Here is a 27289-nt window from a genome sequence, read left to right as displayed (position 1 = left end):
ATAATCCCATTAATAAGAAAATGGTAGGCTATGGAAAAACAACTTTAGATGGATTGGGGAATTCTTTATTTATCATATGGATGTAAAAGCTTGTTTACTTAACAATTGTGGTTAGAGAGGGCAGGAAGAGTTATATAGATCCAGACTCCAAGGGGGACTGTGGTCAAGAAAAGTAGGAAGAAGAGGGCAGAGCCATCTAAAACATAGTCTTTCCACCCTCTGATTGAACATGGGTCTTCTCCACACTGTGACTCACTCAGGACAGTTCTAGCTGTCCTCACATAAGATACTCAGTCAGAGTTACATACAAACTATCCTTGCTTTGCACATAATTTTCCTTCCAAGAGCAAACTATTTTCACAGTCTTGAGATATCAAAACGGGTACTTAAAAAGCCAAGAAAGGAAAAAAATATGAACAAGATTTTTCTGAGATCAATCAATACCTATTTTCCTGGGCATGCACATCCTACCAGCTGGGAGTAACAAGCAGATACCAAAACTATAGTTCTGAAGAAATAAAATGAATCAAACATTTGCTTCTTTGACCCTACCTGGGTTGGAGTTAAGCACTTTAATGAACATATTATCGGCAAAACAAGACCAGAATAATAAGTGGCCCATGATCTCTGGCTATTTCTGCTTGGTCAGAGCCTCACCTCAGATCTGCTTGGACCCTCTCCTAATTGGTAGAGGCTGTCCCACATGCTGGGGTCCTTGATGCCCACTGGGGGTCAAATTCTACTTGGAATATGAAGGGCTTCTCCTTGATGCCACCTGTTCTGCAGCCATCTGTGATCTCAGCTTCCTATGGACATACAGGAAGCACTTGGATATAATTTAATGCTGACTTTTACACCAAGACATATGTAAATCCTGCAAGTATTTTGGTGGCCCTGCCTGCTAATCCCCTTCTATTTTCTTTTCCCTCAGTCTCTGCCCCCTTTCTTTGTCCTTTGATCTCCTTAATTCCTTGTTTTCCTTTTCTCTTGCTATGTCACATCCTTAATTAATGGTCTTATTCTAATTTCAGGTTTTATATAATTAGTTGTTAGGATGCATAAGACCTTCCTTCTCAGGCCCCACCACAGAAAGGATCCTTTAAATAGTCACAAGTGATAACTGTTCCGAGAGCATGAGGGAATAGAATGCTTTAAAGTGGGTATTTCACCACCACTCTGGTCATAGATTCTGACATATGTCACCAGAATACTAGTTTAGGGCATCATCCTGCTACTGGGTACTATGCCTACTGACCACTTATAGCCCATCCCCTTCTAAAGAATCAATTTTGGCCAAAGAGACGCACCACCCCCCTTGTCCAGGAGAGCTCTCTCTCTCTCTCTCTCTCTCTCTCTCTCTCTCTCTCTCTCTCTCTCTCTCTCTCTCTCCCTCTCCCTCTCCCTCTCCCTCTCCCTCTCCCTCTCCCTCTCCCTCTCCCTCTCCCTCTCCCTCTCCCTCTCCCTCTCCCTCTCCCTCTCCCTCTCCCTCTCCCTCTCCCTCTCCCTCTCCCTCTCTCTCTCTCCAGCTCTCCACCCATGACTACTCAGTACAAGATATAAAGCCTACTTCCTTTGTCTTGACTAAGGACGGCTAAGAGGACAAGCGTTTTCATGGATTCAGAGACCTCTGTGCAGGAACATCAGAAACCAACCTTTCTTCTGCCCAATCCGACTTCCCTTGCAATGACCCAAGCATCATTCCCTAGGGTACTTACTGTCATGAAAATGCATGAAAATCTCAGTCCTAGAGTTTGTTTCCCAGTGAACATGACCTTTGAGGCCCAATTTTTGTGTTAGGAGAGTGGTGGTGGTAGAAGCAGCTCACACTTATGGAACAGTTGCCAGGTGAGACCAGCTTGGTATCACAAGTACTCAGTATTAGATCCATACCAACACCACGACCAATGGAATGCCCAATGCCGAAGACTTGATCCCCAAGGAAGTCATGTAGAAGGGAGAAAATTAAAGTGGAGGGTTTTAATACATCTTTGGGGATGGCACCACTTCTTTAATAAGCCTTTTGGACGTCAGTGTTTTGACTTCCTTGCTACCTTCTATCTCAGCACATTCCTGGTGGCCACCAAGTGTTCTGCTTCCATGTCCTATAAAAGTACGCATCCCATCATACTGTAGGGAACTTTCAGGCATTTGTTCCTATGAGGATTTAGAATGTGTTAACTCTGGGCTTCCAAGACCTAGCATACTGCATGGTAAACATCAGGTGCTCAGTGTGCTGAATGCAGAGGCTCAATCTTTCTAACTGGGAATGCTGGGTAACATCTTCCAAAGGAAATAAGTAGGGAGGTTGTAAATTCGTATCACCCCCATTTTGGTATTGTGAACCTCAATGTGCCCCCATTTTGTCCTTTGTAAAATTTGAATAACATCATTATCTCTTGGTGTTATTATGAGCATCGTATAAAATAAATGATACCATATGTATAAGCCACTTAGCCTCAAATGCAGTAAGTGTCTCATAACTGTGGTCTGTTGTATTCACTAGCCATGAATCAGTTGCTTTTCTTCTTGGGTTCCATCTGCAGAGAAGTCCGTTAGAAAGAACCCATTCCTTCTTGAACATCTCTCTGCATGGGAAGAGCTGACACTACTTATCACAGTGCCTTGCAACCCTTTTGGCAATGGGGATTGCCTGGCATATTTGTTACTTTCATACCACTGTGACCATGGTCTCTAACAAAAATCCTTTTGACTCTCATTTTTGGAGTGTTTCAATTCAACATGGCAAGGGAGCCAAGGCAGCGTAGTTCATGGCTCAATGAGCATGAAACAGGCTTGTTCGCATGGAAGCAAACCAGGAAACAGAGAGAATGAGCGCTTGTCCCTGTTTTCTTACTTCTGCCCTATATCTTAGAAGTCCCATGGACTTCCAATTAGCAGCATTATCCAGGAAGCAAACGTTCAAATCATGACTCCATAGGGGCACATTTTAAATTCAAACTATAACACTTAAACTAAAGACCCTCTGATCTGGGACAGAATATTCATGCTTACAGGGAGAAAAGACTTGAAGGGGTCTTGCCATGTGTCCAAAGACACAGAATCTGGGTTACTCAGCCAGGCTACAGTGGGAGAAGGCACTGACTGCTACCAACCATGAGCAAGGCGATCTCAGTCTCTTCACTGAATACTCAATGCACAGAAACTCAGGGCATCTTGAAGTTATTTCATAGAACCAGAAGAATCCATGAGTTGAGGATCTTCCAGATACAGCTTATATTTTACATTTCTGTCACAACCTCTCTTGTTGGGTTTTTATAAATATCATTAGCAGGGACATGGCAGCCGATCTAGTAATTTTTTTTTTTTATCAGCAATTTAGACTTAGATAGTAATGGCTTGATGACAACATGATCAAAGAACAGAAGTTTATGAATGCAAGTCAAGGTTTTGGACCAACGAATTGGGGTCCAAGAAAAAGGCAGACAAATTAGACCAATGAAGCTAATCTAATAAGACTACATCTAACACGGCTAAATACAATCTTCTGGACCAAGATCAGAAATCTCACCTGTCCTGGGAGATTTTTTTTTCATATCTATCCAATGACCATCTATCAACTCTTACATATCTCATTCCAATAAGGATGTGAAGTTTTATCTCAGGAAGATGTGTTGGTGATTCTCCAAGCATTTCCCACTGCCTGGCAGCAAAGCTTGGAAACTTTGACCAATTGAGTAAGAGGCAGGGACCAACAATCTACCTTAACAAGCTTCCATGGGAATTCTCATACACAATAAGATTTTCAAGCCAGGGTTGGGAAGAGGGCTCAGTTGATAAGGTGTTTGCTACATACACATGGAACTAGAATTCAATCCCCCTCCCTATATCATAAACCAGGCAAGTCCATGATGCTTGCTAATGAGCCAGCCTAGCTGAATAGTGAGTCTCAGTACCAGGGACAAATACCGTCTCAAAAACTAAATAGACAACCTCTGAGGACTGCGTACTAAGGCTGACTACTCATCTCTGATCACAAGAGAATACACAGGCACTTATAGACCACACATATATGCACCATGACATATATTTGCACCTTCCAACACAAATAAGTGCATTTGTAAATAACTGTAAAAATTTTTTTTTTAAGATTTAAATATATTTAAGATTTCTAGGACTCTAAGACTCACGAGTTAAGATAAGATGAAGTGGAGCTTTAAGACAAGTTCATGAATTGAGGCAAAGGAGATGGCTCCGTGGATGAAACACTTGCACTAACAGGATGCCCTGGGTTTGGATCACCATCACCCACATAAACCCCAGGTGGGTGTGGAAATCCCTGTGTAATGTCAGCACATGCAGGAAACAAAGACAAGCGATCTCTGAGGTAGGTTGGCCAGTCATGCTAGCAGAGTTGGTGAGCTCCAGGTTCAGTGAGAGACCCTGTCACAGGAGATAAAGTGGAAAGGGAACTAGGAAAATGCTCAATACCAGCTCTGGGCCTCTTTATGCATATGCTCACACGCATGCAAGCACGTGTGTGCACACATACACACACACACACACACACACACACACACACACACACACACACACTTCCTCCCAGAATGGGAATAAATGCCACAGGATATGTAAACCACCAATGGAAGGGGAAGAGGAAAGAAAACAAACAAACAACAACAAAAACCCAGTCAGTTTATACACTACCCCAGGCCTCAAAGACTAAAACATCCTGCATTATAAGTGTAGGGAAAACAATTGCATCTTCGCATAACAAGTCTGCATTGTAGCAAATGATCATAGGGCACAAGAAGAGTCCTTCTGTAATAAGACACTGGTTTCTGAAGGTGATTTCTTTAGTGGTCTGCCTCTTAACTGTACCGATGGCAGAACAAAGCTTTGTGGTGTCTGAGGAGAATACAGTCCGAATATAGGGTGGAGATTTTGTGATCTGTGTCCATGTAAATGTGCGTTCAAGACGTGTTTTCACCACGGTGGTCTCCGCTTGATGGCATAATGTTGTTTGGAGCCCATGATCAGGGTTGAGGTTACTGACTATCTGGGGAAAGAATGGACTGGCAGAAGCCCTAAAATTTCTTCATGTCAACCCTTTTTTTTAAATTGGAAAATGAATACACCATGACTGGGCTGACTGGTTCATTGTTTACTTCCCAGTACCTTCTAAAGAACACCAATCTTAGCACCTTGTATCTTTGCTAAGATTGATAACCTATGAAACATTAGCGTTTTTAAAATTAGCATGTTCCCAATGACAGGAGATGAGAGTGCAAAACCGTCTCCTGTGGTTTGTAAATAACAACATGTTGATTTAATGGTTAAAACCCCAGCTCAGAAGTCACAGTAAAAGGATGTGCATGCTTATTCGGGTCCTATGAGATGGCCTTGGATAGGGTGCTGGATTCCTTTTATACAGGGAGATTAAAATGCTCCCTACCTCAGTACTCACAGGTAGTGTCCTCATTATGGAAGCAGTGCTCATTGATGCTGAACGCATGATATGGACAGTGTGACATCTCTCACTACCTCTCCAAGAGACTTCCTAGGTGACATGCTTCACTAAAGAAAGAAATTATAGAGGCCAACGAAGGCTAGCTCCTATGATGAGTGTTTATCATGGTCAGGGTGTATCCACCTGGGCATCAATTCTATTATTATTTTAAGTAGAAGCCACAGGATAGGGGCCATTAGAACAGTGTGAGAGCTGGGGAGGACCCTCTGATGGTCTGTAAGGCATGGAGTGAAGTGAAGGGGCTAGAATCTACATACTAATATACTCTTTCACCACTAAGTTTCCTCTCAGTCTTCTTGCCTCTGAATCTGAGAGCCTTGAGGTTTGTACCTTTGGTTGATCTTACATTTCACAGTGTCTTGGGCAATAAAATAAGAAAGAAATCTGAAGGTCTTTGTCAAGTCTCAGCTCTGCCACATACTACACCCAATGCCTTGGCAGCTCAGTTTTTCCATGGGATTCTTAGTGTGTATGTCTATTTGATAGGCAAACTGATACTTGGATGTCTTAAGTTTTCTAGAACTGTTATAGAGATTAAAGAGACTTGCATGAAAACGTATTGTGAGCTCTGCTATGCCAGGTAAATGTAAGGCAATATTATTTAAAAGGAATGTTCCCAAATGCCTCCATATTTCCTATTATGACACTAGAACCCTCTTCTTATGATTACAGTTCTTCAGGATGTCTTCTTCACACTACTGTCTTCAGCCCTTCAGGATACTATGCATCAGGAATAGCCCATTATACCTAATTTCTGACTAGCAATTTAGTATGGGAGGAAAAACAATGGTTTACATATATAATATATTTAATATATAACTTGTAATTATTAATATGTTGACATTAATATGTTAGTATTATCAATAATAATCTGTTAACATTATATATATATTATATTAAAATTATACATGTTTTTAGATAGGATTATACCAGAACATTAGGCAGTGACATCACATGCTTGAAAGCTGTATTATACGACTCAAATTAGAGATGTAAAGAGACCCTGCCATGTGCTTGTGCATCCACAAACTCTACTGTGCCTTCCATATACCCTCAAACTGAAAGCCAAAATAAGTTGTTCTTTCCTTAAGAAAAAAAAAACTCAGTAAGAGAGGCATCTAGAGGTTTTGTCCACTACTGCCCTGGCTCCCATGTGCACCTGGGTGATTATGCCTAGTCCTTAGCTACTCCCCTGCAGGAGTGTCCAGGGAAAAATCTGGTTATCTCTGAGAGTACTGGAAACAGTAATTATGAAGCTGTGTGTCTTGATTGGCCCCTGTTTTGTTTTGGTTTTGTGGCCATGAAAAATAAAAACAGGAAGTGCAATGGCTTTTGTTTTCATAGTTCTAAACAGCATTGCTTTATCTGGAAAAAAATGAATAATGTTTCAATGGGTGTTTGATGGTACTTGCTTCTTATGTAGTTATTCGTTTTATGAGACCAATACCACACAGGGGATTCAAGTAAAGAGATCCAAGTAGGAAGATGTGAGAATAACAAGGAACTCAGAAGGCAGGAGTATGGTGGAACATCAAGGTGCTCTCTTCACTTCCCGACTTTTGGGAAACAACCGTTTGTTGGGGTGATGTAGTTGCTCATATTAAAAATGGCTCCTGGAGCTAGAAAGATGACTCTGTAGTTAATATCGCTGGCTGCTCTTCTAGGGGACTCAAGTTTGATTCCTAGAACCCACATGATAGCTCACAACCATCTTTAACTACAGTCCCAGGGGATTCAACACTGTCTTTTGGCTTCCATGGGCATCAGGCACGCACGTGAAAATGGATCAGTGGTTAAGATAGTATTCTGCTCTTGTAGGAGACCCCATTTCAATTCCCAGCACCCACATCAGGTGTCTCACAACTGCCTGTAACTCCAACATCAGGGGGTTTCCACACCTCTAGGCTCATCCTTCAGGTGCCTGCCGCATATGAACATACTCAAATGCAGACACAAACACATAATTAAGAATAAGGTAAATCTGATACAGATGGTGCCCTTGAACGTGCCACATCATCCAACATGGTGGGTAGAGACGTTTCCATAAAGGGGAGCATATTCAGGAGGCCGGGGTCATGGCCTTTGCCTTCCAAAGGGCCCCTTACAATATCCAGATCATCTGAGGCAAGATGGGGAACTCACCTCACTCATGACCAGGAAAACCTCAATAAAGTGTTGATTTTTCAACCCGTCCTTCAAGGAAGCCATCCTCTTTGACTTCCTCTGTCCTGTATGAATGAGACCAACAGTTGAGAACATTTGTTCTACAAACTCGAGAACCTGAGTTCAAATCCATATAAAAAGCTAGGCATGGCGTTATACATGCCTGTGACTTCAGCACAGAGGGAATAATGGATAGGAGAATCACTGGGGCTTGATTCTGCCAGATAGATTGGAATTCAGAGAGACTCTGACTCTAGGACATAAATTAGAGTGGAATAGAGGTAACCATCCAGTGTTCTCTGGCCTCCATGTAGGCACGGACACATACATACACTACACCACACACACACACACGTGCACCACATTCACACATAGTGTACTGTATTCTATAAGGACTCGAGTTTCTATTATGCCTGAAGTCAAATTTGTCCATATAATTTTTTTAAAGATAATACTGACTTAATCTCTGTGTCTCTGGTTTTCTCCTTTGGAAATGGGTACCACAATTCATTGCTTATGTGAATGCCATTGAGTTTGAAATAATAAAATGAAAATAGTACAGTACCAACCACAAATTGGACATGTAACAAACTTGAGCTGCATCCATTTCAAGAAGATGGGCATGATGGAACAGATGAACACAGTCCACAGAGGACAGGTCACCTCATCTGTACTAAAATAGATACTTGCTACCCGGGAACAGTGGCATGTTGAATGACCTGATGGAATCACTGAATAGCTTACTGTAGGAACAGTCTGTCTTGGCCCTTCTGATAGCTCAGTAGCTTGGATCTCAGCTCACAGTCACCACACCCACTTCATGCTAAAGGTGATTGAAGACAACCCTTCTAAGCCGGGTAACCGGCATCTAACATCGAGCCTTCTCCAGGAGCAGCTGTGTTTTCAGAATGGCTGAGTGATTATTTTCTGGCATTTCTCTATCAGGGTCTTGGAAAACCCATTAAGTTCATGCACAAAGGGAAGCAGTGAGCTGAACTGTGCGTGGGGTGAGGTGAAGTGCTTGATTTGAGACAGAAATTCTTTTTACTGTTCTACAAGGACCCTTTGGACAATGGATCTTTTCACAGAAGTGAGGTTGGTACACAGCTGATATTGTCCTGTGTCAGCTCTGAAATGGTTTTTTAGCACATTTTATTTTAAAAAGAGGGGTGAGGCTTCCTGAAATGTACACATACTTCTTGCCTTCTTAACTAAAGACATGTGCTCTGAGCCAGTGTTTCTTGAGAACTGGTGCTACATTTCAGGGCTTGACCCTTCATTTTTACAACAAGCCTGTGAAATGGGTGCTGCCTAATCCTTGTCTCGCAGATGAGAAAACTGAGGACAGAGAAGCCAACTTATTGATTTATTCAAGATTGTGTAGTTAGAAGTGGTAAACTTGAGGCTTGAATTCCATCGTCCCAGCCCCTTAAGAAACAGGAATTATTGCTGGAGAACATTTTGATTTAAAGAAAAGAAAAACAAAAGGACAGGAATCGTTATTAACCATCAAAGTAGAAAATCTGAAGGTTCATATAAAAAGCGTTTCCATGATGCTGGAGTTTGAAAAAGTCTACAAGCCAGAAGCATAAACTTTTACACAGTCTCGACAATTCCTTGGTTCCACTGATGTCATTTGAGCACCTGCTCTATGATGTGGCTGTGAGACCATTTTATGCCAGGAACTATAGAAACCAATACATTTCATGCGGCATACAGTTGCCTTCTGGAGTGCCTCGTACAAAATCCATATCACCTGAGGCCAGATGGCAAGCTCACCACACCCATGATCAGGAGAACCTCAAGAAAGTGTTGACTTTTCAACCCATCCTGCAAGAAAGTCACCCTCTTTGACTTCTTCCGTCCTGTATGAATGAGACCAGTGCATGAGAGCGGGGGGACACAGGTAGAATTAGATGCTATTCTGGCTTCAAAGAGGCCTCACTGTTCTCATAAGAGTTCAAGCCATTTTGCTTGACCAGACGCTAGCAGACCTTAGGTTACTGGGTGGAACAGTTTGTTTTCTCAGATGGTGGCTAATGAGAAGGAGAAGCTCCTAAGAACCGTATCCCTTGATAAAAGGTATCTTTTTCAATGAGATGTGTTCTTCCATGCATGCAGTTAGTAAATGAAATTAAATGCGGCTCTAAGAATAGATCTAAAACACGAAGCGATTGGGTGTGTTGATGGCATCCGTGGAATTGAGCATGTGATCTCCTATGGCAGTGGCTTAGACATAACTTTCATAACTGTCTTGTTTTAAAAGTAACGAATTAACAGGAAATACCCTGTAACTTCTCTCATGCAGATATGACTTAGATTCTATATCCTCAGATCCCTACGGCCATCTTTTGATGTCCCTTCTCTGAACTGCCTTCCTCCTATAGGAAATCCTGAAGTCTTTCAATGGCTCCCATTCATTGTTGTGGATGCTGCTTATGCACAATGCTGGCATAAAAATGTATGGTGATTGAGGAGAAATGTTTGGTTGTCTTGAGCCCTTTAAATTAGGTGCCCTTTCTCTTTCTGTCTCACGGATAGACCAGTAGCCACTGCGTCTGTTTTCCATGTGTCTGCGTCTAACCACTTCCTAGTATGTTTTTCAAACCTTTGATTAAGTGCTGGGATGTCTAATGACCAATCTAGTCAATATGTGTTTTCAGACTAAGAGTGAACAGACTCTAAGGAGAGGAGAAAGGGCTGAATCAGAGGGTGAGCAGCAAGTCTCTTCTCTGCCAGGAAAGCATTACTTACCCGCACAGAGATAATTGAATTTTGTTTTATTGCTGATATCTAGCTAAGTGGCATTACTATTAGGGACACTTTGGCAAGAAGGAATATTTTTACAAAAGGGAGGAGAGGAAAGGAGGGGGGAGGGGGAAAGGCGGGGGAAGGGAAGAAAATGCAGAGCAGTGCTTTGAGTGGCCCTCAGTTTGAATATCTTTCTGCTTGCTGTTCACAGTGGCTTAAACTTCATTGACCTGATGGTGCGACAGGGCAACATTGACAACCCTCCCAAGACCCCCTTGGTGCCAGGATTCGAATGTTCTGGGATTGTTGAAGCTCTGGGGGACAGCGTAAAAGGATACGAGGTAAGGTTTCAAGTCTGACTTCAACCGTCGTAATCTTCTAGAGCCTATGAGGCAGTAAAACTGTGAAAACATATTTCAGATAATATCAGCCATGTTTTATTTTGACATTTTGTTATTTGGTAATATTCACCATGTTTGCAATGATAGGACTTTCCAAAGGGGGAAAAAAAATCTCATAGCCACCATTTTCCACCATCTAACCAACTACAAAATACAAAAGTAAATGGAGTCACTTGTTTTATAATGTGGTTCCGTAAAGTACTTACTTAGTTGATACCTTTTAAGTTACCATTTATAAATTCTGAACTATTTTAGGAATGGATAGAGCAAGAATTTAAATTATAAAAAAAAATACCTTAAGTCAAATATTTCTGCTCCCCTACTAATAGGATAGAATTGGTGATGAATTAATGGCTTTGGAAGAGGGCAACAGGTAAGTGGTTTATTCCATGATTCTGCTTTCATACACATATGAAATTCTCTATAATAAAACATTTAATTTTGTAAAAAAAAAAGATGCATGCATGACTTTTCCTACAAGATAAATACAATTTTGTCTATAAAAACTGAAACCCTGCAGCTGGCCAGATGGCTATTGGATAAAGGTGCTCTTCACCATGCCTGATGATTTACATTCAATCCCCAAAACACACGTGGTTGAAGGAGAGAACTGCACATTATTCTCTTATTTCCACATGAGCATTGTGGTGTGCACGCACGCACACACACACACACACACACACACAAATGATATAATAAACATCAATGAAAAGCCTCAGCAACATCAGCTGTATAAAAATTGCAAGTTTAGAATCTGAAAACTCACTACAAATCAAATTCAAGGGCTCTCACTCATAACTGAGATCTCAGCAGGGAGGCTCGGTGACTGACATTTGAGAACTCACCGTAACCAGCTTTGTGGAGAAGTCATCTTTTTTCTAATCACAAGGGACCACACACACACACACACACACACACACACACACACACAGAGAGAGTAAAGGTTTTTACTATTGCCTCAGTTTCACAAGGTGCAGTAATTCTCTATGAGGTTAAAAGGAAGAAAGCTGATTCCTGATTCAAGTCACCAAAGCCACTTGACACTTCCTACAGTCTTATGGCCTTGACCCATATTCCCAATCTCATCCCCAATGCTAAAAAAAAATACACGCAAAGAGTGAAGAAATAAAGGTGAACCCTGAAAACTCCAATGCCAGAGGTCTCTCCAACTTGACCTTCAGCTTGCAGCTCATCTTCTTCCCAGCTGGAACTTCGCTCTACCTGAAAATATTGAATGTCCCAAATAAATGGCAATGAGCGCCTGGAAGCCTCATCCTATTTAGATGTTTCTGTCAAAGATTCCCAAATAATATAGGAGAAGAAAAGCCCAGAGAAGACAAAGAAGGAGAAGGAGGAGGAAGAAGGGGAGGAGGAGGAGGAAGAGGAGGAGGAGGAGGAGAAAATGAGCTTGTGATTTTTAAATGCAACTTTCCTTTCTCTGTCCCTAGTAGATATTCACCAAGGCACACATCTCTCTCCCTGGAAGTGCTGCGTCCACATGCATCAGTTTGTTCTTCACTCTCCCACATGGCCCCAAAGGAAAATCGCAATCTGCGCACTCTGTTAGCCATGAGCATTGAAGAAATATCCGTTACCAGAAGTGTTATTGGTCTTGATTTAGAGATCAAATTTAGAGACCAATTTCAATTAGATGCATTTGTTCTTTAAATATAGCTTATCTTCTCATTAGCCCTGGCTTGACAGTAATATCAGGCCTTCACGTCAGCTTCTCTCTTCTGCCAGTGATTCTCACATGTGCATATTTTTTAAAAGGGCCTCTGCATATTACCATACAGCCTGTAATATGGGAGAGAGCCGACACTAATATACTCCATGTGATTCTGACTTAAGAGTCTTAATGTTGGAGATGGAATCCCATTGGGGCTACGTGGTCCATGGCACTCTTGGTGTGATCGATAGCAAAGGGTTGAAAAGTTGCTGCTGGAGGCCATCAGTAAAGGACTGATGTGGGCTCATGTCTCAGGGCTGATTTTAGTTTTCTTACTAGAATCAACTAATAGGATAAATAGGCGTATATAATTCACATGTGTGTGAGTATGTATGTGTATGCTGATCCTACACTTACACTGTGAATCACAGCATGACAATTCATTTCCATGTGGATTCTAGAGGCCATTAGCTACTCTGGGGTACTGAGTATGTGTGTCCATTTTCACAAATACATGATGAAGAAACCAGTGATGTGCTTTCTTCAAGACCTCATCCAAATGCTCACATTGAAGAAAACGCTTAACAGAGTCACTGGCAGTGGGGTGGCCTTTCTTTTCTCTCTCACTTTTGTCCCTGGGCATCCATTCCTTCTGCTTCATGCAGTGGAGCAGGGCTGTGCCTACCAGTGTGTCACTGAGGTGTGGATGGCCAGTTTATTCTTTGTAAAACAGGTACATGTGTTGCTCTTTCCTTGGTTTCCACGCACTGTGGTACATGCACTGGGTCTGTATGACTTCATGAATACTGTGTCCATTTCAGAGATGAAGAAAAGTGCCTCAAATGGTCACTTTCAATGTAGCATCATGGATTCTCCTGTTGTGTACTTCTACGCAGTATGTTTTCTTCATAGCACTTTTCCTCAAGGACAATGGGTTACTTATTCATGTCTGGAGATGAAGTACCAAGATGGCAGTCCTGATGCTGTTCTAGCTCCTTGACCTTTGACAGTGGTTTGATATTTCTTTGGCTTCATTTACATGAGCATACTAATGGACATTCATTTGTACACGAGGGCTATGATGGAACCCATATTAAAGGAGTTGCTGCTACTGCTGGAGAAGGTTAGAAAGCAAACACTAAGCTATAGGGAAAATACTAGAATCAATTATAAGAAAAATCTGTAAAAACTGAACCATTTCTGTAGGAAAGTCATTAATTCTTGGGACCTGACACTGACCACAGCAAATCTGTTGCATCTGAAAGCTGTAATATAAAGAGCTAATGTTTCAAATACCCAAATGTTTTTATTTATCCAGCACTTGGTGACTCATACCAACTGTTAGTATTTCTTATGCTGTTCCCATTTATCTTTAATAATGATGTGCTATAAAAACAACAACAACACCAACAACCACCTTGTCATTTCAAAAGGATTGCTCTTTCCCTTCCCTTTTCACTGTGTTGGGATAGGCCAACTGTTGATAGGAGTGCAGCAGCTACCCGTGCCTTCATGAGTTTGCCAATGCTTGCATGCGTCAAACCACATGAAGACTTTAGGAAAACACGTTCTGGTTCCACACATATCCACTAAACATTGCTCTGCACTGTTCCCATCCAGCACTGCTCATCTGCTGCACCCAAAGCCTGATTTCTCTTGTTCGGCTCATGGCCATGTGTTTATACGGATCTCTCTTCTACCACACTTTATGTCCCCTAGGATCAATAACCCTCGGCTCTTGTTGGACACAAACACAGTGAACTAGATGGATAAGGAGTCTCTCTAGGCCTGAAAAACAAATAAATGAGAGTGTTCTGAACTCCTAGTCCTGTGCTCAGTGCTCAGGGGAGTTTTGGCAAAATTTTAACCAGCCTGCTTTATCTGATTCTCTTGTCACCGAAACAGAGTGGTTAGATGATATCTGAGTCAGAAGGTACCTTAACACTGACAGTGCATGACATGTCACTCAAGGGGGTGGGGGGTGGGGTGGAATAATAGGACCTGGACTCCATGGCCCTCGGAAGATTCTAATACATTGGTTGCAAAGGATCAAACGTGTCTTGGAATTGGCAGGTAGACATGAATATCTTTGGAGATGCGAGGTTTGGTTTCATAGGAAGGAAACTTTAATATCCATCAGATTCTAATTCCAGAACCTCCCGCCCCCCAAAATTATCAAATATATTTATGTTCAAACTTGAAATCTAAATCTGTCCATTAAAGTGGAGATCTTCTTCTCTCCAGTATTCAGTGAGTCTGGGAGTACTTACAGACTTGAGAGAAGGAGAAAAAAGAAGTCAAGTTTGAACCAGAGCCACAGATAAGTTAGATCAAGGACCTCTCACCGTCTAGACCAGAGAGGATTCAGAGACAGGAGAACCTGTGTGTGTGTGTGTGTGTGTGTGTAAGCCAAATCTCCTGAGAAAAAGGAAAGATGCAGGTATCGGATATTCCTCTGTGCCCAGCCATCAGATCACTGTGGGGAATAATTGCTCTCTCAGAGCAAGTAGACCTGCTCCACGTTGTTTCTATTGCTGGTAAGCCTACCAGGGTTTGGTGACTCAGATGTCTCTCCTGAATTGAGCTATTCCAGCTCTTGCAGGGATGCATCGATTCTGGGACAGAGATGTGAGGAACACTATAAATGTGGTTCACACCTCTATAGATCCTATGACATATCTAATTGAGCTCCTCTTAACCCAGGTCTGATAGGTGCCAGGGTACCTTGGTAAGTCTTTATAGACACTGAATTTATAGACTGGGGTGATAGCTACCTTAACCCCAGTACACAGAGCTGTATGGTTTTAGGAAGCAGACTACTATAGAATCTCTTGGACAACACCAACCCTTTCATACAGGAAAACATGATCTTTACTCTTTTGGAATAATGTCTGAAACACCCCTATTCTCATGCCATCAACCTAAGAGCTTATTTTCTACTAAGATATTCCTTCCAGATAGAATTACCTCCTAAGCCCTGCCACTCAAAGTATTTGCCACCTGCAGTTTTTCAGAGAAAATTAACAATTGAGGAGTGTGAATTGTAATTCATTCACCATTCTATCATCTGTTCTTGGAATTCAAGACTGAGAAGGGGCTTGAATAAACAAACGTAGCAGGAGAGCATTGTAATGTCATGAAAAGATATACATGATAGATGGTTCTTTGCCATTGTGACCTCAGGTCAGGGATAGAATGCACCCTCGATTTCAACATGTGCATAGTGAGCTGACATGGAGACTAAATAACCAATGTAATGTGAAAATTAGGGTTTACCATATAGTATGTAATTATTTTTGTTCAGTGAATGAATTCTTTCTGTTATAATCAAATGTGCAAATAGAACAGCCTCTCAAGAAGAGAGGTTCCAAGCCAGGATGTAAGTCCAGGGGCACTTGGATGTGAGGGCTGATAAAAACCTTAAAGGAAGGGCACACAGTGCAGGCAGATGGCAGTTTGGGAAGTAAAGCGGAACAGCTCTATGGCCCTTCTACTTTATCAGATGTACCAATACAGCTCAGCCTCTGCTCACAACTAGACAATCTTCAGAATTCTAGTGACAGAAGACAAAAGTATAGCTCGGTTAATAGAATGCTTATCTAGAACACACGAGGTACTGATTTGAAGTCCTCAGCCACTATGTAAAACCAGACCTACTGGGGCATTCCTAGAATCCCACTTCTTGGTATGAGGAGATAGGAAGATCAGAGTTCAAGGTCATCCTCAGCCACATAGCAAGTTTTAGGCCATCCTAGAGTACATGGGACAGTTTGAAAAGGAGGATAAATAAGGGGGGAGGAGTAACAGGAGGAGGAGGAGGAGGAAGAGGAGGAGGAGGAGGAGGAAGAGGAGGAGGAGGAGGAGGAGGAGGAGGAGGAGGAGGAGGAGGAGGAAGAAGAAGAAGAAGAAGAAGAAGAAGAAGAAGAAGAAGAAGAAGAAGAAGAAGAAGAAGAAGAAGAAAAGAGTTATTCCAACAACAGAATGGCTTTACCCAAATTTGTAGCTGTGAGAGGAAATGATAGCAGAGAAGATGACTAGGTAGCCCCAGATGTCCAGATCCAGAGATCCAGAACTCTCATCGGCTCAGTAAATAGAGTTTTTACTGAAAATGTATAGAAAAGAGTTTGATTCATCAAAAAAAGACAAATATGATAGTCATAAGGATTTCTATGGATCTCACAGTGTATATGCACTGGGAGTATATGCAATCGGTCTATGTGTATCATGTAAGAGAAACCCTGTGCGAGTTATGTACCATGGACAGCTCCCGGTGTGTCTGGTCCTTCTCAGAACCCCATTTAACCTTATATTTCTTTATTCTCAGATCGGAGATCGTGTCATGGCATTTGTCAACTACAATGCCTGGGCTGAGGTGGTCTGTACTCCAGTGGAGTTTGTCTACAAGATCCCAGATGACATGAGTTTCTCTGAGGCTGCTGCTTTCCCCATGAACTTCGTCACCGCATACACGATGCTCTTTGAAATTGCCAACCTCCGCGAAGGCATGTCCGTGCTCGTGCACTCAGCCGGCGGTGGAGTGGTAAGTTTGCTGCTTGGGGTTCGGTTTCTTCAAGGCCCTGATGGTACCAATGGAGTTGAAATTGACAATGTGGTTCTTACATGAGTTGCGGTCATTGGTAGGAATGATCTACAATAGTGGTGGCATGAATTGCAAAAGCCTTTATAGATTATTGAGGTGGGCTTAGGTTAAGTCTCGGAGATGGTCTCTCTCGGGCTTAGGGTGGTCTCAGAATGTTATGTGAGGGCACAGCAGTCTCAGGCATGGCTTTTGTAGAAAAACACTGGTAATGAAGTGTTGTGTTGAAAATTATGAGTGTTGGGAGAACATAGGCCATTTGTTTTCATGTTTCCACTTACTTGGGACTGGGGAAATGGCTGTCAGTAAAGTGCTTACTATGTGTGCATGTAGATCTGAGTGTGATCTCCAAGAAATTACACAAAAAGTCTGAAGCCAAGGAGGCAGAGACAAGGACATTTGGGGGCAGCCAGTCCACACAAATTCCAAGCCAGTGAGAATTCCTGAGGAATGACCTCTGGCCTCTGGCGTCCACACAGATGCACACACATGTACACACACACATACAAACACACATATATACACATACATACATACACACATATACATACACATACATACACACATACACATATATACACATACATATGTATAAACGTACACACATACATATACATACACACATACGTATACACACACATACACAAGCCACTATTTATTCAACTCTCAGGAATAAGTAGAGACATTTAAAAAGCTGTGAGACTGTGGCTCAGGTATACATATTCTAGCTCGCTATTGATGTGATAGTAAAGATTAAACCTCATCAGGCTAAAACTGCCTAAATTGAGTTTCTGTAAAATATACAGGTCTTAATAGTGCCAGGATTTCTCTCAGCTTTGCAGTAAAAGTTGGAGTGGACATTCTGCAGATACCTCATAAAGAATACCAACTTAGGCTGTGATTTTACAGAACTATAATTGGGCATCGGGAAGTAATTCAGACCAGAGCAGGATGTGTGGTCACTGGAGTGGCCCAAATGTAGCCACTGCTCCATCAAAGCCTTAGATACATCAATTTCCTCTGACTATAGAATGACCAGATGGCTGGAGATGGTAATTCCCCCCTAATCAAATCTTGAGAAACTAGTGGAAAATTGGTTCATGAGCCCTTAAATGAAAGTAACAAAATAAAGCAATGGTGTGGAACTCCTGTCAGGAACTTTATGGGCATGTCCCAGTCCCGCTCCAAATGCCTTGCTGATGAGGCTCTCAGTTTGGGCATTGTGACTCAGGATGTGCCCCAGCTCTGGATGTGGCATAGTCATGCCATATCTACTGGGAAGACATTTGCATCTACTTGTGATGTTGGATCTCTACTTTGGATTTTTTTTCCCCTCATCTGAGCAGTAATCCCAGGGCAGTGACCGCCATCCCCATTTGGCAGATATAGGAGCTGATGGATAGGGAGTGATAGGGGTATCCATGTCCGAGTCATAATCCACTCCCATCCTCTTGACCCTGTGCTTTATGCTCTTGGTGCTCTGCCACCTTCCCCCTAGCATCAGAGAGACAAGGGGATGAGAAGGGCTGGCCTCTGACCTTTACAGAGCCCCTCGGTAAAGGACTCCAGGAAGATGGTGCCAGATTAACATCTCTATCCCTAGCTTCCTTCCAGCCATGCTGACCTGCTCACTCTTCTCAGAGCACACCAACCACTCTAAAACTCTGTGCTTTCTCACGCCCTAGTTCTTCTTTCCATAATTATCTTCTCACATGATTCAAATGTCACCTCCTCTGAGAAGCCATGCAGCAGTCCAGGTCTAAGTAATCCCCTTTGTCAATGCTACAGAATAATCCTCATAGTCACAAGGATTTCCTTTCAGATGGTTTCTCCTGAGCAGTGTTTCATGGTCTAACCTCTTATCTAGTAGAAAGCATAGATGGTTGTGTGGTCAAAAACCATGCATTCAACACTCAGATCTGTCTTCCAATAGCTAGATGCTTGTGAGCAATTTAAAATCTAGAAAGTGGAAATGCCATTGTCTGCCTTATGACATCACATGAAAAAGAGAAAGTAGAGTTAAAATTATGTCTGACATAAAGCCCACTAATTCTCCAGAGAAAGGGGGGAATGGTGGGGTAGGGAGAGAGAAAGAGTGAGAAAAGAAAGGATGGTTCATGAATGGAGATTTTGAAGGAATGAAGGGGAGACCAGATACAGAGAGGCAAAGTGAGGCTGACCTTTATATTCATAGTACCAGGAACAATCTTGGACCTAAAGCATGGATGGATAGCTTATCATTTCTGGCAAAGATTTGATGCAAGCAAGGTTTTACTCTCATTCATAGATCATACTTTTAAAAGTATGACACCTCATCTCTACTCAAATTTATACAGTTTAATCACAAAGCATCATACAAGCTCAGATCAAAGGGAATCCTTCAAAAATATCTAGCCAGTACTTCTCAAACCTGACAAGATCATGAAATAAAAAAGACAAAGAGCCCCTGAGAAGCAGTCACATATGAGAGGGGACAAAGAAGACAAGATATATGTGTTGGCACTAGACAGGTCTCGGAAGAGGGGATTGCAGTTGGGGAATTACCTTTAACAGACTGGCCCATGGACAAGGCTGTGGGGGAATTTTCTTAATGATTGATGTGGAGCTCTCCTGGAGAGGAGAGCCTGGATAACATAAGAAATCAGGCTGAGGGAGCCTGTAAGCGACACAGCCTCTGCTTCTGTACCTGACTCCAGGTTGTTGCTTGAATTCCTGATCTGATGTCCTTAAATCATGGACGGTGGTTGGGGAAATATAAGCTAAGTTGCTTTGATTGATGTTTTATCAAAGCAATAGGAAATCAAACTAGAAAAAAGTAGAAGTGCAATATGGCACCCTAGATCAACTCCTGGGATGGAGAGTATAGCCTAAAGGGAAAACTGGTGAAATTCAAAGAACCTCTGCAGATTAGTTAAGATGATGCTGATTCCCTAGTTCAGATGAATGTAGCCTGCAGTGGAATGCATTGCTATTAAGGATAGCAAGGTGACGTTTATATAGGAAGGCTCTGCACTCTCTTTTCTACCTCTTTAAAAAGCTAAAACTGTTCTAATGTAAAGAGGAAGGGGAAAGGTAGATAATTTCTGCTAGGGGATTCTTGGTTAAGGTAAATGGATTTTCAAAGTCTTTGCATTTCTCCAGCCCTGCCACAGCAGTCTCTCATTTTCCCCAAGCAAAAGAATGCTTTAGAGAAAATAACTAGGTCTCCATCAATCCTGGCTCTAGTTGCAAATCAGAAGGATTGGATGAAGCATCTGCAACTCTTTCCTGGAAGTGAATGAGGTTTTGTGCATGCCCTGCCAGCTGAGACATTAGGAGGAAAAGGGGAGAGGCGGGGAGAGGGGAAGAGGGGAAAAGAGAAGGGGGGGGGAAAGAGGAGGAAGAAGGGGAAGGGGAGGGGGGAAGAAGAGAGATGGAAAGAAAAATCATGAGGAGAGAGAGAGAAGCAGGCTGTGAGGAGAGAGCTGAAATAATGGGGAGAGAGAGGGGGAGAGGGAAAGGGAGGGAGGGAGAGAGAGGAGAGGAGGAGAGGGGGAGGGGGGAGAGAGGGGAGGGAGAGGGAGAGAGGAAAGCAGGCTGTGAAGAGAGAGCTGATCTGTCCATGTGTTTTGGAAAGGGAGCACAGTTTTACTTTCAGGTAATTGCACTCTAAGGATGCTGGGTGAACTGGATCATGGAGGAAGCCGAAGACCTTTGTGAGAAGCGCATTTAGAATGAGCTGATCACGAGGGTAAGGAGCTTTATTAGAAATGGAGGTGGCTTGGGTTTTCATGAGAAATGGAGGGCATGACTACACTCCATTCAGTATGAATGAGGTATCTCTCAGGATCATTCAAACCCTTGAAAAGGATCAACCACAAAAGGAGTCTCTACTAGAGCACCCTAAGTAAATCATGCCATGTGCCCAGCACTGGTGGTCTCAATGGATTCATGATTCTTTAGCATGAAACCTTGAGAACATGGAGAAAGCCTCAGGGTATTAAATTTAGGTGTGTAGAGTGACACCTTTGTTTCTTTTCTTGTTGCTCTGATTAAAGAAAAAATACAGACAAAAGCAACTTAAGGGAGAAAGAGGTTTTATTGAGGCCAGAGTTCAAGGGTAGTGTCAATCATGGTAGAGAAGTCATAGCAGCGGAAGATGGAAGCAGCTGGTAACCTCATATCCACACTCAGGAAACAGATTGATATTTCAATGCTGTTTTTAGATCCCTTTCTCCATTTATACAATTCAGGATCCTAGCTAGATAAAGGCACCACCCACAATAAGCAAGTCTTCCTATCTTAATTAATCCAATCAAGATAATCTCTCATAGTCTTGCCCAGAGGCCTGTCTCCCTCTAGGTTTTGTCAAGTTGACAGTTGACACAGTTGACATCTCAGCAAGAGTCAGTTTTGATAAAGGACTCTTTTCAATGGTGAAAAGTTGGTCATTCTAAGGATCTCAGCACAATGTCTTGGGGAGGGCGTGGTAGAGCAGAGATCATGTCCCAGCAGCCAGGAAGCAGCGAGAATTCTCTCTGAGCAGATTCCAACTTAAAAGAGTATTTTGTTGAAAACAAAGCCTTGATTGATCATGAAAAGCACTGACATTGACACAAGTACTCAAGCCTACAACCTAAGAACTATAACGGGTTCTTCTCTGACATGATATCCTTTCCAAACCCTGGGGCTCATTCATTCACTCACTCATACAATGCAGTAGATAGATTATGCAAAAATCCACTTCATTCAAGACGTTGATTTATGCACTAGAAATTGAACAAGGAACTAAACAGATTCTCCCCCTTTCAATGAGAAGTCCCATAAATCAAAAGTGGACACATAAATTAAATGATCCCGTAGATAGCTTTGTTGTGGGCTTTGGAAGGAGATGCATGCTAACAGGAATGTTTATAACAGAGAACGGACCTGGGAGAGAGCAGGGTGTGGAATCAGGATGTCACCTCCTCATGGGGGTGCCATTTGCACTGCACTCTAAGGATGATGGGTGAACTGGATCATGGAGGAAGATGAAGATCTTTGTAAGAAGTGCATTTAGGATGAGTTGATCATGAGAGTAGGGAGCTTTATTAGAAACAAAGGTGACTTGGGTTTTCATGAGAAATAGAGGGTATGCCTTTGGTTAGAAAATTCCAAGCAACAGGATATTTTCTATCTCCACCAACCTCTCCCCATCTGTCTTGTCTTGGTTTCTGTTGCTGCTATAAATATGACCAAATGCAATGTGGAGAGAAAAAGGTTCTTTTCATCTTACCTGTTACAACCCATTGATGACGGAAGCAGAATGGGAGCACAAGGAAGGCAGGAACTTCAACAGGTCAGGGACTCAAAACAGAACTCATGAAGGAAGCTGCATACCAGCTTGCTGTTCCTAGCTCATCAGCAGCCAGCTTTCTTATACAACCCACCTGCCTGGGGCTGGGACCACCCCCATCAGTCAAGATAATGGCTTAGAGACATGGCTAAAGGCCATTATAATTGAAGCAATTTTTTTTAATTTTAATTTTTTTTTTTACATATCCACTTTACATCACGCTCACTCCCTGCCACCCCTCCCATAACCCTTCCCCCATCCTCCTCCCCTTCTCTGAGTGGGGTTCCTCCCACACATACACCCTGATAATTAAAGTCTCTGTGAGACTAGGCACTTCCTTGCCCACTGAGGCCAGAGAAGGCAGCCCAGCTAGTAGAACATACCCCAAATACAGGCATCAGCTTTTGGAATAGCCACTGTTCCAGTTTGGGACCTACATGAGGGCCAAGCTGCACATCTGCTACATATGGGTAGAGAGCCCTAGGTCCAGCCCATATATGTTCTTTGGTTGATGGTTCAGACTCTGAGAACCCCAGGGATCTGTTGGTCTTCCTGTGGAGTTCCTACCTATTCTTTAAGTGATGTTCCAGCTTACAACTCTGGAAAGTGTCAAGTTGCAGCTGAAGCTAACTCAGAGCCCATTCTCCTGCAATTATGTTATCATTTCCAATATCACTCCTGGGTTGTTGCTGCAGCTCTTTAACGGTTTCCTGCTCACAAGGTCCTGTATTAGTCAGGGTTCTCTAGAGTTGCAGACCTTATGGGTAGTCTCTATATAGTAAAGGAATGTACTGATGACTTACAGTCTGCAGTCCAACCCCCAACAATGGTCAGTAGCAGCTGTGAATGGAAGTCCAAGGATCTAGCAGTTGCTCAGTCCCACAAGGCAAGCTGGCAAAAGAGAAAGAGCCTTCCTTTTTCCAATGTCCTTATGTAGTCTCCAGCAGAAGGTGTAGCCCAGATTAAATGTGTGTGCCACCACACCTTTAATCCCAGATGACCTTGAACTCCCTGTCTTAATCTTCTGGAATCCATAGCCACTATGACTCAAGATCTCCAAACCAAGATCCAGGTCAGAAACTTGTATCTCCTAGTCTCCAGATTAGGATCACTGGTGAGCCTTCCAATTCTGGATTATAGTTCATTCCAGATATAGTCAAGTTGACAACCAGGAATAGCCACTACAGGTCCCCTCTTAATTATTTTTAAATCTCTGTGCATGATATATGTGTGTACATGTGTGGTTATGTGCATGTGTGTGCCATGATAAGCATGTGGATGTCAGAGGACAATCTTGGGAGTCAATCTTTGTCTCTCACCTTATTTGAGACAACATTCTTTGGTTGTTCATTTCTGGATACCCCAGGCTAGCCACCCCACAGCTTCTGGGGATTCACCTGCCTCTGCCTCCTGTCTCGCCATAGGAGTGCTGGGATGGCTGGTATATCCTACCATACTTACAATACTTGGCTGTTAAATTGATGCTAGGGACTCAAATCTAAGTCGCCATATTTCCACAATACAGACTTGAACCACAGAGTTGTGTGTCCAGTCCCACCTCTCTATGTTCTTTTAGCTCTTTGCTTATGGCCAGAATGGTTCTACAACCCACCAATCTGCCACTATACCTTTTGCTGTAGTCTTCAGTGGGGATGGTAGGGAATAACAGGGGTTAGTCTCAGGTTAAGCTCAATATCCTTGCCTTCTTCTTGTGTGCTACCCATACTGTCAGGATTCTTCTACAGCTCCTATCTGGCCACTTCTCTTAGGTCTTTACCTCCGTGGGACAGAAGGACTTTTAGCATCCAAAAAGGGCATGAGAAAGATGGGTAGCTGACCATCCAGCTCTGTGCTCTCCTCTGTATAGAAAGCTGCACAACCAGGGATTGCTTTTCAAGCTGACCCTGGCTATGCCCCACCCTCATATCCAGCCAGATTGGTGTGCTGATGTTGGGCTGATGATTGGGTACAGAGAGACTCTCCATAACACACAACACTTCCAAGTCTGTCTCTTCCATCACAATCTCCTTTGAATTTTCTCCCCAGTTTCTTGAAGGCGTTGAGTTCAACACAAGAGACATTCTGAACCTAGTACTATTTCATTAACCCAGAATCCTGAATTTTTTTCACTTTCTTCCCTGGACCCATACATTCTCTGCCTCACCATGATGAACTTCATGTAAGCAAGGGGAAGAAGAGAAACTGGTACCATCAAAAACCTCTCCAATTTCCTAGATCTCCTTTTGCAGCCACCTATGTTGCCTGAAGTCCTTGCAGGTTATGTCTGGTGTTTCTTCCTCCCAGTCTACATCTTCCTTCTCCTTGAGCTTTCTCAACCGATGGCAATGATTCCATCCTGAGTGCTGTAGTTAGAAAGTCTGGGTCCGAAGCCCAGTGCCTTGAACAACTGCTTAGTGTTTCAGTTTCTTCATCTATATGGGGAATCAAAACAGTGCAACTACTACTCAAAAGCTCTCTATTGGTGCGATATGAGCTAATGCTCAGTTCAAAAGACCAGGCATAGTACAATGGAAATGATAAGTGATGGTCAACTTGCCTCATGCCATTCCCTCAACCCAGAAAAATCATATCGCATTATTCTTGTGCATATATCCTGCTTCATAAGTAGATACTTGTAGATCAAAAAGCTCATCACTTAAAAAAAAATATATTCTAGATGACATGTTTGCTGAGAGGTTCTGTTACTGAATTAATCCCAGAGGAAAAATAACATTCCCAGAATTCTTGTAAAATTTCATCGATTTGGCTGTTTTGGGGAGCTCTTGAAAAATGCTTTTCTAAGTCATTTTGTTCTACATCTGGTATGCATACTAGGTAAATGAGATCCATTCTGATGGACTCTGTGCCTGTCCTTCCATATCACCCCTCCACCTCTCCAGCATCCTTAGTCTTATCCTTCAGGGACCTAAATAGCAGCTACATACAAATAGTCACGGAGCTGGAAGGAAGCAAAGACATCACAATTCTCTGCCAATCACCAGCTGTGCACTAGATGCTTTGGAACATTTGTTTATTTCCTATTAAGTTCTCTCTGCTGCGCTCTATCGCCATGGAAAAGAGACTGTGAACTCTCATTTTAAAAATCCCTCTGTTTAGTTCTCCTTTTATCTTCCCACTCCATTTGTAAATTTGGAGTAAGATTACTGTCTGTCTTAGCAGTTACTGATGAGCCTAGATCAGCACTTGTCATACCATCAACACCAACAAAAGTTCAGCTCTTATAATCACCTGGACTAAGTATCAATGATGCTTCCAAAGCCATGGAGTTCATTAGTCAGAGGGTTAGGTTGACCCCAAGTATCAGTACTCTTGACATGACCCAAACAGCAGTGGCCTCAGAAACACCTACACCTCTCTTCATTTTTTTTCTGCCTACTTCACTTTGTGCCATGGAATAAGGGAGACTTTTCTGTGGCGAGACACTTGGTCCCTAAAGGGCCTTCAACGATAGGAAACAGAACTGCTAAAAATTTAAAGAGAACAAAGTGGCCCTGCCATGTCCTTCATGAATAATTGACATCACCAGAATTAACTGCATCTTCATATCAGCAGAAAGGGCCAGGACTGGGGTTAAGACCTCCTCTAACTGCCAACCCTGGGAGACAAGCATTTGCTTTCCTAAATGTCCAACATGCTCCTGGGATATGCAATGGAAGGGGGTCCCCACTCTCTGTCCTCAGAAATATTTGATGACAACATTGAGTATTGATTCCTTATGCCACAAACGTGCTTTATATTAGATATTAAACACATTAGATATATAGATATTAAATGTGTTAGATAGATATAAACAATTTGATGGCATAGGGAATATTTTTATACTCTTCTAAGCTCTGTCCAGGTCTGGCAAAGCCTTCCTTGAACTGTATTCTAGTTGCTTTTAACTCCTGCACATAAGTCATGACTAGCTTGAAGAATACCTTTATCATAAATATTGTAAAGGTTGTGTTTGGCCTCAGAGACAGGATCCATTCACTCAATATTGGCTGAATAAATATATCAGCTCTTTAAAGTAGACATACTCAAGTAGATTGAGCTTCATAATTCCCATTCATTGTCTGTGAGACAAAAACTATCACAGTTCCATTTTAATAGAGGAAATTAAGGCATAGCACGGTGTCTTGGTTGTTTGAGGTTGTATTGTGTTATTAGTGAGAACTGATATGTGAACTCTCTGTGTATGGGTTCAAGGTTTAAAACGTTCTGGCTGTGTAGATGAGTGGATTGTGCCAACAGAAGCCTTGTTTCCACTTGGAGTGAGATGAGATGGATTCTCCTTGTTTGAGGCACTTCTCTTCTAAATTGAGTACAATCTGGGTCCACCCAGGAGCTGAGGACTCTTCAGGAGGAGGGAAGACTCAGTAGATGACTTCTCATGGAATCTGGCAAAGCCAGACTGGATCTTCTCTTGACCATAACACTCCATCTGAAATTAACCCCCCAATTGCCACATGCACAAGGGCAAAGACAGTACCATTCCTTCATTCCTGCACCTTGTCCCTTGAGCCTACATCAAGCACATTGATGAATATTTGGAGAAAGTATGAAGAAATCAAAAAGGGAAAGCATCCAAAAGTTTAAAAGTTCAACAAAAGCTTTTGTAGTGGAGAGTCTAGATTCTAAGCCAGATCTAGAGTTCATCCTAGCTCTTCTAGTTTTCAAGCAAGACATGGGGGTGGGGCAGACTGACTTCTCTGGACCCTGTTTTTCTATCTGTAAGAATGTGGCTATAATGTCTGTCTCATGTTTCTCGTGTGTTGTTTTTATAAAGAGGATTTTGTGGGTGGGTTGTCATGCTCTCCAGCAAAAAGAAAATGGACATGCTGCCTGCCATTATTAATAATATCATTACCAACACAGTATCTCCATTATCATCCAATTAGGA

The 27289-nt window shown here is 42.4% G+C and overlaps 1 protein-coding gene across 1 annotated transcript in view; it reads left to right on the top strand.

Moving 5' to 3' along the window:
- Vat1l (vesicle amine transport 1 like) overlaps nucleotides 1-27289 on the top strand; it is a 162805-nt gene that overhangs the window by 15705 nt on the left and 119811 nt on the right. Inside the window, exons 2-3 of the mRNA XM_021170867.3 lie at nucleotides 10614-10743; nucleotides 16797-17012. Coding sequence (XP_021026526.1) covers nucleotides 10614-10743; nucleotides 16797-17012 — 346 coding nt within the window. The remainder of the gene's footprint in view (nucleotides 1-10613; nucleotides 10744-16796; nucleotides 17013-27289) is intronic.

Source organism: Mus caroli, unplaced genomic scaffold (assembly GCF_978045245.1).
Source record: "Mus caroli unplaced genomic scaffold, Mus_caroli_1 scaffold_10, whole genome shotgun sequence".
NCBI classification, from domain to species: Eukaryota; Metazoa; Chordata; class Mammalia; order Rodentia; family Muridae; genus Mus; species Mus caroli.
The sequence above is the reverse complement of the archived record's forward strand: the minus strand, read 5'-3'. Positions and strand labels throughout refer to the sequence as shown.